Source organism: Mirounga leonina, unplaced genomic scaffold (genome assembly GCF_011800145.1).
Source record: "Mirounga leonina isolate KUSES-001 unplaced genomic scaffold, KU_Mleo_1.0 Mir_454, whole genome shotgun sequence".
NCBI classification, from domain to species: Eukaryota; Metazoa; Chordata; class Mammalia; order Carnivora; family Phocidae; genus Mirounga; species Mirounga leonina.
Genome location: NW_023270763.1, coordinates 14,904,278 through 14,916,421, shown reverse-complemented (window position 1 = coordinate 14,916,421; position 12,144 = coordinate 14,904,278). Strand labels below are relative to the sequence as shown.

Here is a 12,144-nt window from a genome sequence, read left to right as displayed (position 1 = left end):
CAAGGAAAGGGTTTTTTCAAGAGGTAGCCTGATGAGGGGACAAGAGAGTAAGTCTCAGCTCTACCTCCCTGAAGGAGGGTCAGGGATATCAAGTGGCATTTTTAGTCAAGGCTAGTGTTAGAGTAACTGGAAGTGTAACCTGGTTTGTCTTGACATTTGGCAACTTTTTGTAGACTCACGTTGCTTGGAGGAAGAAGTTATATGTGACAGCCTAGGCTAGTTTGTTGTTGCCATTTCAGCCTGAATTCATCTTTGCTTTTCTGTGAAAATTAAATTAAAATAGAACCAGGTGGGTACTTCACTATGTTGGTTTCAGTTTAATCATGACATAACCAGCTGTATGTATTTTTAAAATTACTTACGATTTAAACCATCAAACATATTAAGAGATGCCCGAAGACATCTTTTCTCCTCCTTTTTGAAATTGTTCCTGTTTTAAGGTGGTCATGTTTCAAAGTCCTTGACAAGGGGGAAAATGGACCGCATGAATATTGGTATTGACTGTGGTTTTGCATTCTACAGAGAGAAAGCAAGGTGTATAGAACTGACCTTTTGAGGAATTATTTTAAGGCAGCCTTATGTATTTATTTTTTTAGTTTTATTTATTTACATAATCTCTGCACCCGAGGTGGGGCTCGAACTCACAACCCCAACTGAGATCACGAGTCGCATGCTTTCCTGACTGAGCCAGCCAGGAGCCCCAAGGCAGCCTTACTTAAAAAAACCAAACAAACAGGGCGGGTCCCAGCAGCTCGGGCGGCGGGAGGAGCGGCAGCGCCCAGCCCAGCTTCGCGAAGGCTCTCGGTGCGCCGCGGCCCGCAGGGGCCCACAGGCACCCACAGGCACCCAGCCCGTGCCCGCCCCGCTGCCTCAGTGCCCAAGAGGAAGGTCAGCTCCGCCAAGGGGGCGGCGAAGGAGGAGCCCAAGAGGAGGTCGGCGAGGTTGTCAGCTAAACCTCCTGCAAAAGTGGAAACAAAGCCAAACAAGGCGGCAGGAAAGGATAAATCTTCAGACAAAAAAGTGCAAACAAAGGGGAAAGGGGGAGCAAAGGCAAAACAGGCTGAAGTGGCTAACCAAGAAACAAAAGAAGACTTACCTGCAGAAAACAGAGAAACTAAAAATGAGAAGAGTCCAGCCTCCGATGAAGCAGGAGAGAAAGAAGCCTAGTCTGATTAATACCATAAACCATGTCTTATCAGTGGTCCCTGTCGCCCTTGTACAATCCAGAGGAATATTTTTATCAACTATTTTGTAAATGCAAGTTTTTTAGTAGCTCTAGAAACATTTTTAAGAAGGAGGGAATCCCACCTCATCCCATTTTTTAAGTGTAAATGCTTTTTTTAAAGAGGTGAAATCATTTGCTGGTTTGTTTATTTTTTGGTACAACCAGGAAATAGTGGGATATTGAATGTGGGAGGCTTTGATTGTCTTGGGTGTCAGCTCAACATTCCATAGATGGGGTAATTTTATATCCTCTAATACCAAGCATACTAAATGGCAATTTGGAGTCAGTCGTGCATTTACTATGTCTTGAATATTTTAAATTACTTCTATTCCCATGTTGTTTTTGGTAGAATTGTTTCCTAAAGGAAACCACTCCTAGATCTTGGCTCTCCTGGTCAGAATTCTTGTGCACTCTGTAACATCTTGGTTGTGGTAGTCCAGTTTTCCTAGTAACCCTGTTAATGTACTGTGCAAGATTGAGAATTTGAGTATGTAGTGTATATGATATTAAGTTGTGAATTAATGGGACTTAACAATGTAACAGTGTATCAGCATTTGAAGATCTTGGTACTTGATATACTGTTAAGGAAAATTTGCCTCCAAATTTTAAGCTGGAAGGTCACTGGAATAACTTTTAGAAAAGAATCACAACTACATGGTTTTTTTAGATTTTCGGTATATATGTTAAGAATTGTGTACAAATTGAAATGTCTGTACTGATCCTCAAAACAACCAATAAAAACTCAATTAAGAAAACAAATAAAGAACTAATCATGGGGCACCTGGCTGGTTCAGTCGGTGGAGCGGGTGACTCGATCTCGGGATCGTGAGTTTGAACCCTACGTTGGGTGTAGAGATTACTTAAAAATAAAGTCTTAAAAAATAATAACTAATCATAACTGCTAAGTGAGTTTGGATTAATGCTTTTAATGTTTTATTACTTTCATTCAAGCTTTCTTTTCAAGTTTGCTTCTGAAGCTAGATCATTTTCTGCAAGTATATGCTATTTTTTTTTTTTTTTACACATTTTCTTGAATAAGTTGGTTTAATCACCTAGTTTAATATCTCATGCCAATGAAGAGTTCACATTTTAGATTGTTTGGAAAACCAACACTAGGATGCCAATGCAAGAGGCCGCTGGCTGGATCGTCACTGTTATTTTCAGTGCTGAGCTCTGTGGCCCCGCGACCCCACCGGGTGGTCATGGCCATGGAGTGCAGTGACAGACCGCACTTCCAGACCGCTCATACTTCCTTCCCTCTGTTCCCTGTCACCGCAGGATTGGAATACGTTTCTGCTGCGGTTTAACGATTTGGACTTGTGTGTGTCAGAGAACGAAACACTGAAGCATCTCACAAATGACACCACAACTCCGGAGAGCACGGTGACCAGCGGGCAGGCCAGAGTGTCCACCCAGTCCCCGCAGGCCCTGGAGGACGCGGGCCCAGTGAACATCTCCGTTGCGATCACCCTAACCTTGGACCCGCTGAAACCCTTTGGAGGGTACTCTCGCAATGTCACCCATCTGTACTCCACCATTTTAGGGCATCAGATTGGACTTTCAGGTATGTGAGTGTAGCATTTTCCGTTCAGATTTTCTTAGGCAGCAACTCTTCCAAGACAGAGTATTAGTAGTATGTGGTTTTTACTCATCAGATTATTTTTATATTTATGTGTCTCCCCTTCTCTTGAGTTTGAACTAAGTGAAGCCAGGAAGGAACTGTTTCTGCTACATCTTCACTTAAAGTGCTGGGTAAATAGTAGGCTCTCAATAAAAGTGACTGAGAAGAAACTTTGAGGCCTACTCTGGTTTTAATATTTACAAGCGCAAGATTTTTATTCAAGTTTTTCATCTTAGAGTTTTCAGTACATACTACAGATATTGTTACTAGTCTACAGATTTTCGAATGCCCATGTTAGCTCAGCACTGTGCTAGCTGCTGGGAAGAACTAGAAAAAGCCTAAGATCTGGTCTTGTCAATTGGAATTTTAGGATTATGGCAGAGAGAAGGATAACATGAATTAATATTTATCAAACACTTAACAATAGTTCCCGGCACAAAGGGAATGCTATATTAAGTGCCAGCCCCCCTCTCAGCGGGGAGCCTGCTTCTCCCTCTCCCTCTGCCGCCACCCGCCCCACTTGTGCTCTCTCCCCCTCCCTCAAATAAATAAGTCTTTAAAAAAAGAAATAACATCTATAGAACATTGAGCACTGCCTTTTGACCTGTAGTACCCTCTGACCAGGACAGACTGTAAGTGATTCAGGAGAATGCTGAGAAAGTAGCAGAAGCTAGAATAATTAGGAAAGGCTTCCTACGGAGGCCTAAACCTTAGAAGAATAGTCTTTGGTTCTTTGTTACCAAGAGCCTCTCACTCCTTAGAGGAACTTCGGAGTGCCTGGCAGCCTCCTGCTGGCTTTTATGGGTGAGAGCTGTTCCCACGGGAATGAGGCAAGGGTGACTTCTGGGCAGTAGGTGGACCTTCTCCTGCTGTTACTAGAACACCTTGGTTTTCGTTTAAGCTTTTTTATCCCTTACCAGTTCCCTGACCTTCCTGAAGTCTGTTAGACCCCTTGATCTTCAGTCTGCTCATATGTGAAAGGGGAACAGTATCGCTTCTTTGGTCGTGTTTGTGGGATAGCGGTATGTTTTATGTGAAAGGATACATATAAAAGCAATTTGGAAATGGCACGAGTGTCACACAGGTGCTAAAACAGTGGTGATAATGACTCACCCAGCCCCCCGCTTTCTGCCTGGGCACTGGGGGCCCTTGATGCCTGCCATCTCCAGGCCCTGGCTAACAGTGGCCCCTTGCCATTTGCCACACTGTGGCTCTCCCAGGTGAGCAGGCCTCAGCGTCTGGCTCAGAACTCTTGTTCCTCAAATCCCACAGAGGCAGATGTCTTGCTTCTGTGGGCTGATAGGGGATTCCTGGGTGGGTTTGAGTCCAGGATTCATTGATATCCCAGAGCATAATAAATATATGAGTTCTTAACCTTTATTTACCAACGCCTCTCCCTCCCCCTGCCCTACCCCCCCCATTTCTCTTTCATAGGCAGGGAAGCCCACGAGGAGATCAATATTACCTTTACCCTGCCTACAGCTTGGAGTTCAGACGACTGTGCCCTTCATGGTCACTGTGAGCAGGTGGTGTTCACCACCTGCATGACCCTCACAGCCAACCCTGGTGTGTTCCCCGTCACCGTGTAAGTGTTTTCCTGACCCCGGTGGATGTGTGTCAGAAGCTCCATTTACCATGAGTGTGATTGGGGTGCTTCAGCAGATTCTCAGGATGCTTGCAGTAAATTACTGTGTAGAATTGTCACAGCTGGACCTGTCTAAAGGATTATTTAAGTTGAATTCAGAATCGTAAAGGTAGAACCTTTGTATATAAGTATCAGAGAGTGAGTGGGTGCTTCAGGTAGTAAAAGCATCTGGTTTCGTTGTATGTTCTTAGGCCGCCTGTCCTGTTGGTAGAAGCCTGTCACAGAGAAGATAAATAAGAGCTGATCCTATGACCAGAATGATTTATAATGAAGCCTCCTGAAAGATGAAGTTTTATTCATCTCCATTATTCAGACAGTTATTTTGTAAATCGAGAGCATAAATGAATCTTTCTTTCCACGAAAGTTTTTTTTTTAAATGCCATCTCATTGTTCCCATTTGTATTTATTTATTTATTATTTATTTATTTTTAAGATTTTATTTATTTATTTGACAGAGAGACAGCGAGAGAGGGAACACAAGCAGAAGGAGAGAAAGAGGGAGAAGCAGGCTTCCCGCTGAGCAGGGAGCCCGATGCGGGGCTCGATCCCAGGACCCTGGGATCATGACCTGAGCCGAAGGCAGACGCATAACGACTGAGCCGCTCAGGCGCCCTCCACAAAACAGTTTCTGTTGCTGAAACTTACGCCTCATATTTTTTGAGCAGCTATCCATGTTACCACTTGGCTTTTTAAGGGTTGTTTTTGTTTTTGGTTGTTTTTTTTTGCCTCTTTTCTCTGTAATGGAGATAATGATCTATAAATATATGAAATACACAAGATGTAGCCTATTTAAAAGAATTCTATGATGAATTCTTCTTAAATAAGAATAATTACCCTGGGGGGGGCGCATGGGGACTCGGTTGAGTGTCCTACTCTTGATTTCAGCTCAGGTCATGATCTCAGGGTCGTGAGATCAAGCCCCACGTCGGGCTCTGTGCTGGGCATCGAGTCTCCTTGAGATTCTCCCTCTGCCCCACCCTGTGCGTGCGTACACGCACTCTCTTTCTCTTTTTTTTTTTTAAAAAAAAGGATACTCTGGGATTTCTGTTTTAGATATTTGGAGGTTTGTAGGACAAGAGCAGATAAGTTAAGTATTATTTGCTGTTGGTTATAATATCTGAAGAAGAAGTTTGTGTATAAAACTTTCAGTTGTGACTAAGAATTTAGATAATTTGCGAAAATGGGCTTAAAAGGAGCAGGCCTCTCTTTGGGTACATCATAGGCAAGAGAACCATGGGTTAGTTGACTTGGGAAGGCAAAGATCTTAACAACCAGACTTCCAAATGTTGGATGCCTATTTCTTATTCCGTTATGTGTTTGTTAAATTAAAAAAAAATCTGTGAACGGGGTGTTTGGGTGGCTCAGTCATTAAGCGTCTGCCTTTGGCTCAGGTCATGGTCCCAGGGTCCTGGGATCGAGCCCCACATCGGGCTCCCTACTCAGCAGGGAGCCTGCTTCTCCCTCTCCCACTCCCCCTGCTTGTGTTCCCTCTCTCTCTGTGTCTCTCTCTGTCAAAGAAATAAATCTTAAAAAAAAAAAAGAAAAGAATTGGTGGATCTGGGGCGTCTGGGTGGCTCAGTTGTTAAGCGACTGCCTTCGGCTCAGGTCATGATCCCAGGGTCCTGGGATCGAGCCCCGCGTCGGGCTCCCTGCTCCGCGGGAAGCCTGCTTCTCCCTCTCCCCGTCCCCCTGCTTGTGTTCCTGCTCTCGCCGTGTCTCTCTCGGTCAAATAAATAAATAAAATAAATAAATCTGTGAACTAAAAACACGATGGTCTTCATCTCAAAGAAATGTATGTCTCTTATTTCTCTCTTCCACACAGATGGCTATGCTCAGTGTTGTGCCCAGGCCGTGGGTGAGACCCGGGTAAAAGTCTCAGGCCACTGAGCCCGTGTCTTTTCCTCTGTTCCCCTGCAGACAGCCGCCACACTGTGTTCCTGACACGTACAGCAACGCCACGCTCTGGTACAAGATCTTCACAACCGCCAGAGACGCCAACACAAAATATGCTCAAGATTACAATCCTTTCTGGTGTTACAAGGGGGCCATTGGAAAAGTCTACCACGCTTTAAATCCTAAGCTTACAGTTATTGTTCCGGACGTAAGTGAGAAAAATGGTGTGTGTGTGTGTCTGTCTGTCTGTCTGTCTCCCGGTATCTGGGCACTGTTATGTAGGCCCTCTTTACCTCCTCGCGTTAGCTTAGCCCATGCCATTGTAGATTTCCAGCTGGGCCGGGAGACTGGGTGGAGTAGTGGAGGCTCGGAAAAATGTGCCACCCTGTGAGTTAAGGAAACTCTGCATCCGTTCTTCCTTTTCTGCTTTGGTCACCAGTGGTTACATTTGTCGAGCAGCCGCCCTGTGCCTGACTCTTACGGGTCACAAGGGATGCTCTTACCGTCTGCTCATTCACACGGCCACGCAGGGAATAGCTGGTCAGTGTCAGTATGAGCAGTAAATAGTTTGGAATTCTAGAAAGGTAGAAGTAGGTCGGAGGAGATCAGTCTTTGGCTAGATATTGAGAGCTGGATAGGTTTTACTTAATAAGGAGGAAGACCCCATAATCTGGACCAGTGGATGATTGGCTCATTTGGCTTCCTGCTTAGACTTGAACGCATTTTTAACAGACTGCACTGATTTTTGTTAAATGTCTGTACTTTTCTTCCTGTTAGTATATGGTAGGTAGATTTCTTCTTGCCTGATTGTTTTCTCTTTCTAGTATCAAGTTGTAGCAGTTGGTGGACTGGGGGCCTGCGGGAGTGAGCAACAGAGATCAGGCTGGATGCTGGGCAGAGGCCAGGGTCCAGAAGGCCGTGTGTGAGGCACTTAGACTTCCTGCGTTTGGGCTGTAGGGTTTTTGTAAAGCAGTGTGTGCGGAAGACTGGTCTGCCCACCTGATGATGCATTTATGGGATGGAGCCCAAGGCTGATGTTTCGAGGCCTGCAGGTGTGTGTGTGTTTAGGAAAAGGAATGGAAGCATGGCTGGGATGCAGCACCTGGCAGGCCTGGTGACTGACCGCATGTGGGAGGTCAGAGAGGAGTGAATCAAGGGCTTGGAAAGTGAGGGAAAGACAAAGAAGGATTAGCTGCCCATGGGGAGAGGCCTTCTTGGTGGGGGAGTAATGAGGAATTGGGAACAGAGGCTTGGGCTGTCAGAGGAAGAGGACGGAAGAGAAGGGTAGGGGTTGAAGCCTCTGGGTCTCTGGGGCTTTCTGGGGAAGGGGAGACCTGGGGGCGGGGTGCTCTTGGGCAGTGTGGGAGTGAAGAAGCCAGGGCAGGGGGCTCCCTTAGGAAGGAGTGGGTGGCCCCAGGAACACCGTCTTTACTTAGATCTAGTTTTAAAAGTTTAGAAGAGAAAAAGAGAAACCACTCTCCTTCCAGTTTAAGAATTAAAGTTGAGGCAAGTCTGGAGGTTATGAACCCTGTTTCCAGAAACCTAGCATTAAAATCTTCCAGTAACTCAGTGCAGATGTTTCTGGTTTATTCTCTTTATTCAGGATGACCGTTCATTAATAAATTTGCATCTCATGCACACCAGTTACTTCCTCTTCGTGATGGTGATAACAATGTTTTGCTATGCGGTTATCAAAGGCAGACCCAGCAAATTGCGTCAGAGCAATCCTGACTTTTGTCCTGAGAAGGTGAGCAGTGGATGGGTGTGGCCCAGTATTTTGCTGGAGATCTCTGTAGACAGGAAGTCCAGCTTAGTCCTTATTCCCTTTATTGCTGGTGGCTCCTTTCCTCCAGAGAAATTAGGTCTTGTCTTTTTATCAGAAGTAGTCTGCCCTCAGCCTAAATCATGGTATTGGATTTTCAGCCATACACCCACTTCTTAGCTGGTGAAAGGTCCGGAGTGGGAATTGTTCTCAAAGTCCCGTAGGAGAGCAGTGGATCCTGAAGGGCTGCTTCCTTTGGTTTCTATCAGCTTGAGAAATCATCTCAGAATCCTGATCATGGTTTCAAATCCGTTAACTCTGTCTCCGCATGGGGGTTCCGCTGGATCGGCCGCTTCCTGCAGGAGACTTTTAGATTTCTCTTCATTCCCTGCTAAGTGAGATTTTTTTTCTTAGGGATTTCGTAATTCCTCTGCTCGATAGATGCATGCCACGTAGCTCCCTGGTGTTTGGTTGGAGACCGGAACCCAGTAAGGGTGCTGGTGGGGCTGAGTTACCTGGGCTTTGCTGTATGATGGGTTTGCTCATCTTGTTCTCTTCTAGGTGGCTTTGGCTGATGCCTAATCCCACAACTGCCCGTTTTCTAAGAGAGACTGAGAGAACCATAATCATTGCCTGCTGAACCCAGCCTGGGCCTGGACACTCTGTGAATATATTATCTTGCAATGTTGGGTTATTCCAGCCAAAGACATTTCAAGTGCCTGTAACTGATTTGTATATATTTATAAAGATCTATTCAGAAATTGGTCCAATGATGCACGTGCTTCGCACTGGGTGCAGCCGGAACCCTCAGCCTCCCCTGTGGACTTGGTGGGACGACCCTGTGCAGCGCCGGAGAGGATCGTGATCTCAGTGCCGCAGGGCAGACCATGCTGTCTTCACCAAGGTCACGGGGGCATTTCATTGCTGGCGGGGTTGAGGTTTGCTTTGGTTCTTGTTTCAGCCCGATATGTACAGAATGTTCGAAACAGTCTGCACCTTTGATGTGATATTGCATTTCCAAAGCCACCAGTCCATTTTGTGGATTTTATGTGTCTGTGGCTTAATAATCATGGTAACAACAATAATCCCTTTTTCTCCGTTTTGCTTGCAAGGAAACATGCCTATCTTTCTTAGTTTCTTGTTTTGTTTGTTTTTTTCTTTGAAAAGAAAAGTAAAATAGTCACATTTTAATACTACTCTAGTTAGGACAGACTTGTGCTTTTATCTTGAGTAAAAAGTTAACTATTGAAAAATCACCTACATGGTAAAGATCTAAGTTTCATTTTCCATATGGATGGTGAGGAACCTGGTCTTGTGTGAGTTGAGTGGGCACAGAATGTTCCACTGTCGTCTCCTCCTCTCTTGTCCCTTCCCTCCGTTATAAAAGTTGAAACAGCGTCCTCACTCAAAAGAGCTTAAAAATTAAGTAAATGGCTCTAGAGTAGAGTAGAAATTAGCTGTTCTGTTTTCTGGAATGCAGATGGCAGTATGGAAAAAGAAAGATGATTCAGTCTAATAGTTGTGCAAGAGTTTCTTGTCTTCTTTGAAGAGGGAGTGGATTTTCTTTCTTCCTTTTACTTTTTGCATATATTTGTGTGCAGTGAACATATCTTCAAAAGGAAAATGGCAACTGGTAGATCAGTGACATGAAATGATGCCTGTGGAATTGGAAGGAAAGCAGCTCTGATCTGCCATGTATGAGGAAAACCAAAAGCATTTTTCTTTCCTGTGGCATTTTGATGATCTAGGCCCTTTATCCCTTTTTCCTTCTTCTCCATCTTCTTGTAAAAAAAAAATTGCGTTGTCTTTTCTAGTCCTTTCTTGTTACCTGTATTCTTACTGTTTTTCATAATAGCTCTTTGCCTTAATAACTCACTGTCATTACTGACTTCTGTGTTCTCCCAAGCAATGTTGTAGAGCAGAAGGGCAGTTAAGACCTTGGACGTCAGCACTTCTTTCCCTCAACTCCGGGTCTGTAGTCTGTTCCAAATTAGAATCGGTCCTGGAGTCTGAAATAATTGGCCTAGAACATGTGATCCCAGGCATTCTTGAACGGAAAACAATTGTGGGCTCTTACTGAAGATTGTTAAAGTAATCACTGTAGTAATTTAGTATGTTAACATCCCTTTTTTTTTCCCTTTTGGTACATTTCAAGCACAGTAATCATACTTGTCTATCCAGTTTTATGAGTTGCTTACATGATGCATGGCTAACCTGTTCATTTAGTTTTCTCTTTAGAGACTTTGAGACTTTTACGAGACAAGATGGAGAAAGAGCCATTTGGCTTGGCCTTTAGAAACACCAATATCATAAGACCACCAGATTTTAGGTTAAGCTGCTACTGAATTAATAATATCCCAGTGAAGTGGAGTTGGAGAGATTTAGAACTGGCAGAGTACCCTAAAAGGAGACAGGTGAAGAAAGTGAATTTCACTGGTTTGTTCAATCCAGCTTGTTGCTAATATCAATTACCCTTGTTTTAATTACAGGGAATGGCTGGACTCTGTAGCCAGGGGAGGAAGGACTCTGTTAGACATGAGGGAAGGAAGTGCCAAAAATGCCTGGACAGTATGACTTGTCCTGAGGCCAGGACACACACTTTAAAATCCAGCATTCACTCTAGCAGGTAATTTCTCAAAGATCTTATGGAAACCCAGAGTCAGGTGTCTAAAGGAAGGCGGGGAAGAGGAGAGACCGTGGACCTGGGTGAAGAGGTCTAGGAACCGAAGAGACTCCCGTGGAATCTCAGAAAGCGCAGAGTCCTGTTCATACCCAGGCACTTGCAGACAAGGCCCAGTCCTCCGCCACATCTTGCTGTGGGACCTCAGGATTAGGAGAGCATCCCACACAGGGCCCAGGTGCCATTCCAAGTGACCCCACACGGGAGCCCTGGCGCGTTCTCAGGCATCTTGGACTGGAGGTCCAATCAAAGGTTAGCAACTTACTATTAAATGGTTGTTTCAGATCATATTGATCTCTTTCCTTTTTCCTTTTGTCCTTTCACTGTATGACTTGAATCAGTTTTGATTCTATTTGTAAGTTTTTCTCGTCACTAGGAGCCTGCGTTTTGGTTGCAATTTCTTTGGCAGTCTGTAGGATTCAGCATCCTGGTTTTCAACCCTCCTGCAGGCACTGTGGGGTTACGAGGGCCAGAGGACCCATCTCACTTACCTTGCATGATGGTCAGTAGCTGATCTGTTATGGCATTCACTCCCAGATTAATTTTCCGTGTTTGAAATATGTGCATATGTGCTTTACAGAATAAAACCTCTGAATTTATTTGCCGTGTCTCCTGTTTCCTGCCATCTGAGGGGTGTTTTCTAAGGGAAGAACATCTGCGATAAGTAATTGAGGGTGTTTTGCAAGCTGTTCTCTCCAAGTGTCCCCAGTCCTCAGGATGTGCGGTGGGCCGCGTTTTCTACTCAGCTGGCCTCAGCAAGCACCCGGGTCGTCTCCCCGAGAGTACAAAACCTCTTTTAATGCACTGGATCAACAAGGTCCTCACCGGCGTGGCCCTAATCCTGCCCAGAAGTAGATAAAGTAAGGAATACAGGCCACTAGGGAGCATTTAAGTAGCTATGGGCTTTTGAAGACCCCCTTCTCAGTTACATAAGCCCTTCGCATGCACTTGGCCCGAGTTACGAGAAGCAGACTTCAGCCCGCTCGGCCTTCTCCTGCTACAGAGCTCCCACATGTGCTGGGCTTCCTTTGCCAGGACGCTGCGTCCTCTGCAGTTCTTCATAAAGGCGGATCGTGTTCACTGGTGTGAATTCTTCCCTCTCGCAATGGGCGGGGGCTCTGTGGGTCTCTCGTCCCTCCCCAGCAGGTGCCAGGGTGGTAGAGGTCAGCTTCTAGTCACTCTGTGGGACAGGACACCGCCACAGGCCCATTAGTTTCTACCTCCTTCACCTTTCTGGCCTCTCTCTCTCAGGGGCCGAACACTCTACTCACAACACTGTACCACTCCCCGCTCCCTCCCTGTTCTCGGAGATTCATGT

At 45.3% G+C, this 12,144-nt stretch overlaps 1 protein-coding gene and 1 pseudogene across 2 annotated transcripts in view; both read left to right on the top strand.

The window, feature by feature from the left end:
• TMEM248 (transmembrane protein 248) overlaps nucleotides 1–11,425 on the top strand; it is a 34,260-nt gene extending 22,835 nt beyond the window's left edge. Inside the window, exons 3-7 of one of the 2 annotated variants that reach the window (XM_034988727.1) lie at nucleotides 2,504–2,789; nucleotides 4,281–4,431; nucleotides 6,409–6,592; nucleotides 7,988–8,131; nucleotides 8,708–11,425. In XM_034988727.1, coding sequence (XP_034844618.1) covers nucleotides 2,504–2,789; nucleotides 4,281–4,431; nucleotides 6,409–6,592; nucleotides 7,988–8,131; nucleotides 8,708–8,728 — 786 coding nt within the window. In that variant the 3' untranslated portion in view covers nucleotides 8,729–11,425. The remainder of the gene's footprint in view (nucleotides 1–2,503; nucleotides 2,790–4,280; nucleotides 4,432–6,408; nucleotides 6,593–7,987; nucleotides 8,132–8,707) is intronic. The other variant, XM_034988728.1, reaches the window with a different exon arrangement.
• Nucleotides 476–1,176, top strand: LOC117999222 (annotated as a pseudogene).
• Nucleotides 11,426–12,144: the final 719 nt, after the last annotated feature.